General features: G+C 29.3%; 1 protein-coding gene across 1 annotated transcript; it reads left to right on the top strand.

Moving 5' to 3' along the window:
* The first annotated feature begins 2923 nt into the window (after nucleotides 1-2923).
* Nucleotides 2924-4671, top strand: LOC101251676 (beta-amyrin 28-monooxygenase). The gene is given in 3 exon segments (NM_001425345.1): nucleotides 2924-3920; nucleotides 4010-4197; nucleotides 4288-4671. Coding segments are annotated over 3 exon segments (1431 nt in total). The 5' UTR covers nucleotides 2924-2983; the 3' UTR covers nucleotides 4594-4671.
* The last annotated feature ends 538 nt before the right edge of the window (nucleotides 4672-5209 follow it).

Here is a 5209-nt window from a genome sequence, read left to right on the forward strand (position 1 = left end):
TTTTCTTTTTTCAAAAGCACTTTTTTAAAAAGTCATTTTAAAAAAAAAAAAAAGTGTTTCTAAAAATAAGTTAGTTTTCAGTAGCTATATCAAACAGAGTCTAAGTCTAATAAGTATTGATAAAACGACTAAATATTAAAGAAAAACTAAAATTAGGTTATGTATTTTAGTTGTACCAATGTAAGACTAAAGAATAGATATTCAACATTATTGTAATTCTTAGTGTTGAATTAATTCTTTTTTGTTAGGATTAGTATTGATTTGATTTTCAGCTGAGTTTCATTGTAGTTAGTTATATCTATGAACTAAAACCTTTATTGAACTATTCAAAATTTTAAGTCAATTGAAATAATATATTAAACATAAAAACTATGACAAATATAAGAATATTTATAATTATGTCAACATAGTTTTTTTTTATGTAGAAAATAAATTTTAAAAAATTATATATAATAATAAGTTCCTGGTTTGGTCTCGGGATGACTTAAAAAATTTAAAACCAAATCAATATTCAAATATAGTCGAAATTTTTTTTCGATCTGACTAGATTTTTGATTTGATGTGATTTTCAGTTCGATTTTGTTTACCCTTACCGGATATGTGAGCGAGGTACAAGAATAACAATCAATATTTATTTATGTATCTCAAATACATACAAATCCACTTAAATACAATACATTTATAGTGAACCCCCCCCCCCCCCCCCTCCCCTCTTTTCCCTAGGTTTTAAAGTGGAAAAACTACTTATTGCAGTTAGATGTAGTGAACAAAAATCAAATGAGACAAAACTGCGCTAGGGCCTACGGCCAAAGTCATGGTGGATTTGATGGCAACTTTGTACATCTCGTATTGACAATAACTATTATGGTATTATTTTTATTTAATTACTTAAATAAGTAAAAATGCTACCAATGATTGCACTTGAGTAGAATTTTACACAACAAAAATTCTTTTAATGCAATATTAAGTTTGTAAGAGAATAACATATTTTTCTTTTTAGTTTATTTAAAAAAGAATAATTTTTTTTTTGGTAATACTTCAAATTTAACTTTCCTCGTAATATGTTTTAGACTGTAAAATTAAAAAGTATTTTTGTACATTTTACATGACTTTAATTTAAAATTATAAGATCTGAAATTCTTTATTTTTTCTCAATTAAACTTTGTGTCAAATAAAAATAGATCATTCTTTTTTAAAACATAGGACTAACAACTTTCAAATGACATAAATTACACAAACTTTAGAAGTTCATTGAAATAAATAACAAAATTACCAACAATCTTAAATATTTCATCTTTAATGTCATTCATATTTTCTTTTCATTCAAAGAAATTTATGTTAACTTTGCAATGTTAAATATAAACTAGCCTTTATGCCTTGAGATATATAGGAAGTCCTGAACAAAACATAAAATATTGGTGAAGCCTTTCACATTAAATCCATTGGTAGATACAATATCTAAATATGATATACACCCAAACAAAATAACTTAACATATTTTGAAAATGCAATATTGTACACCAAAATAAATGAGATCTAAATTGGAGAAAAAATTAATTAATTAATTATATCTTGATTTTATAAATAATAATTACTTTAAACCAAAGTGACAAATATATAGAATCCTAATGAATACCATTTATTGAATCTAACCTATTACTGCTACAAACTTTTCATCAAAATTTACCAAATTCTGTGGGTTACCCGCTAAAGGGTTGAGTGAAGTGAATGTTATTTTTCTTTCTTTAGACAAAGATTTCGACTTTTATTTCTGAATATAAAAAAAAAATTAGTAAAATTTTTTCCTAAAATGAGTCATGATACTCTAATGTGAGTACAGGGCACCAAAAAAAATTAAAAAAATTGTGGGTACCCAATAGGTGGGTGGTAGGAAAAGATACTCTGTTTTGTTGTTTCACAAAACCACAAAACCACAGGATTATGAATAATTATATGGTCATATATGGAACAATAGAATGGATTGCTTGTTATTGGCCAGCAATTTTCTAAATTTCACAATTAACCCCTCAACATCCAATTTTTTTTTAAAGATAACTCCCATTCGAATTATGTATACTGTGAATCTGTTTAGAATATTATCAATAATTGTATCACATGTTTTGAGTTTACCTCTACTTTGTTAATGATAGAAAACTGCGTACTCTTTCATTGTTCACTATATTAAAAGTAAATATTTATTTTTAAATTTAAAATATAATTTATATTTTTATATCTTCTTTATCTTTATTGTTAAGTTTTATAATTTTCCAATTCATTTGCCAACATTTATAATAAATTAATAATTAGAAGTAAAATAATAAAATTATAATTTTATTTATATTATGTCAAATATAAATAAATAAATATTGACCTAAACAGTAATATAAATGAGTTTGTAGTATTGTGAATGCCCAAAAATTTAAGTGTCACTTTGTAGTATTTATTAGGTGAAACTCCAAAGTTTTCCTACTATTTAATATATAAACAATTAAATGCAAGAAGTTTAGGTAAAACTCCACAGCCATCAATATAATATACGATTCGACTAGAAAACAATAAGATATTTACTAGTAGCATGAGCATGAGTTCTACTTGTCACTTTGTTAAATGGTTTTACCACTTTAAAAGGTCACTTTGTTGATTTTACAATTTGTGACCGTTAATTAATTCCCTTAAACTATAATATTTTTTAATTAAAATTAAGGGCATATACCATTGAGGATTTAACACCAACCCATTTACACTAATTTGGGTCTACGTAATTAATATATGCCAAAATTGTTGTATGCATTTTGACTTGAAAATTGAGCTATGGGTTCCCCACTACCTCCACTATTATAAATAACGAATAGAAAATAAAGAACCTCACATATTATACATGCCTATATATACTCCCTTAGTTTTTCGCATACATCAACAAAACAGCGCAAGTCACACAAAGAACATTTCTTGTGTTATTTGTTAGAAAGAAAAAAAGAAAGATATGGAGTTGTTGTATGTCTGTCTTGTTTGTGTATTTGTTTTTTTGGTTTCCCTGTTGCTCTTGTACAAGAAGAAATCCGGAGAAGGGCTTCCTCCGGGTAAAACAGGGTGGCCTGTATTTGGAGAGAGCCTCGAGTTTCTGTCGTGTGGTTGGAAAGGCCACCCTGAAAAATTCATCTTTGATCGTGTGGCTAAGTACTCATCTAGTGTGTTCAAAACTCACCTTCTAGGTGAAGAAGCTGCGGTTTTTTGTGGTGCATCAGCCAATAAATTCTTATTTTCAAACGAAAACAAGTTAGTACAAGCATGGTGGCCAAATTCAGTGAACAAAGTGTTCCCATCTTCAACACAAACTTCTTCGAAAGAAGAAGCAATTAAAATGAGAAAAATGCTCCCTAATTTTTTCAAACCTGAAGCATTGCAACGTTACGTTGGTATTATGGACCACATAACCCAACGTCACTTTGCTTCGGGATGGGAAAATAAAGAGCAAGTTGTGGTTTTCCCATTAACAAAACGTTACACTTTTTGGTTAGCGTGTAGATTGTTTTTAAGCGTGGAGGATCCTAAGCATGTAGCAAAATTTGCTGACCCATTTGATGTTTTGGCTTCTGGATTGATTTCAATACCTATAGATTTGCCTGGAACACCGTTCAATCGCGCAATTAAGGCTTCAAATTTTATACGGAAAGAGCTAGTGAGGATTATAAAACAAAGGAAGATTGATTTAGGTGAGGGGAAAGTATCATCAACACAAGATATATTGTCACATATGTTGTTAACATGTGATGAAAATGGGAAATTTTTGGGGGACTTGGATATTGCTGATAAAATACTAGGCTTGTTGATTGGTGGACATGATACTGCTAGTTCTGCTTGTTCTTTCATTGTTAAGTATCTTGCTGAGCTTCCACACATTTATCAACGAGTTTACACAGGTAACTAATTAATGTGCTTTAATTTCACATCAAGCTACCACGCACCATGATTTGTATTATATTAATTTATTTATTTCTGTTATATATAGAGCAAATGGAGATAGCAAAATCAAAGGGTCCGGGGGAATTATTGAGGTGGGAAGACATCCAAAAGATGAAATATTCGTGGAATGTGGCATGTGAAGTTTTAAGACTTGCACCACCTCTCCAAGGTGCTTTTAGGGAAGCCCTTTCTGATTTCATGTTCAATGGTTTCTATATACCCAAAGGATGGAAGGTAATTAAGAAAATGATTGTATAAACATTAGATCGAATGATATAGTTTGTTGATTAATAATAATAAATATTTATATTTATACGTATGTAGATTTATTGGAGTGCAAATTCTACACATAAGAGAGAAGAATTTTTTCCAGATCCAGAAAAATTTGACCCATCAAGATTTGAAGGAAGCGGACCAGCTCCATACACATTTGTACCTTTTGGTGGAGGACCAAGAATGTGTCCAGGAAAAGAATATGCTCGTTTAGAAATTCTTGTTTTCATGCACCATCTTGTTAAAAGGTTCAAGTTTGAAAAAATTATTCCACATGAGAAAATCATAGTCAATCCAATGCCCATTCCCGCCAACGGCCTCCCCCTTCGACTCTACCCTCACCACCACAACCCGTGATCCACCACCAACAAATTTATTTTATTTCTATTTCTATTTTACATGTGTCTTCACTAATAATAATAAATTTGTTTTCCTTCAATATTCTCCATCATCATTCTATAATAACAAACTTATTTACTCTTCCCTTCTGCCATATTTCTCACTTGTCTAAACTCATCTTAAATATATATCAATAAGCCTTTGATAATTTGTATAACCATTTTAATCATCATAACATCAAAATCAAATTCAGAGCTTTATTTAAGATTTTGAAATGATGGATGTATTATTATACAAATGTGAATCTAATTGATTTGACATTTAGGTTCTTATTATAGAAAATATTTAAAAATTTAAAATTATAGGTCCAAAATTGAAATATTTAATTAATTGAAACACCAAAAGTGCTATCAATAACCTCTTTAAGAGGTATTGCGCAATTTTAGAAAACTTTCTAACTTCTCTGAGCAATGGCGGAGCCAAGATATTCGCCAAAGGTGTTCATATTTTAGGACAAGTAAAAAAAATAAACATTGCTAGTCATCTATTTGGTTGAAATTTTCATCTTGACGTAGTTGGTTTTGATTTTGAGACGCCAAACTTGTTTTGGCTGCTCTAAAAAAATATTTCTCCA

Source organism: Solanum lycopersicum, chromosome 5 (assembly GCF_036512215.1).
Source record: "Solanum lycopersicum chromosome 5, SLM_r2.1".
NCBI classification, from domain to species: domain Eukaryota; kingdom Viridiplantae; phylum Streptophyta; class Magnoliopsida; order Solanales; family Solanaceae; genus Solanum; species Solanum lycopersicum.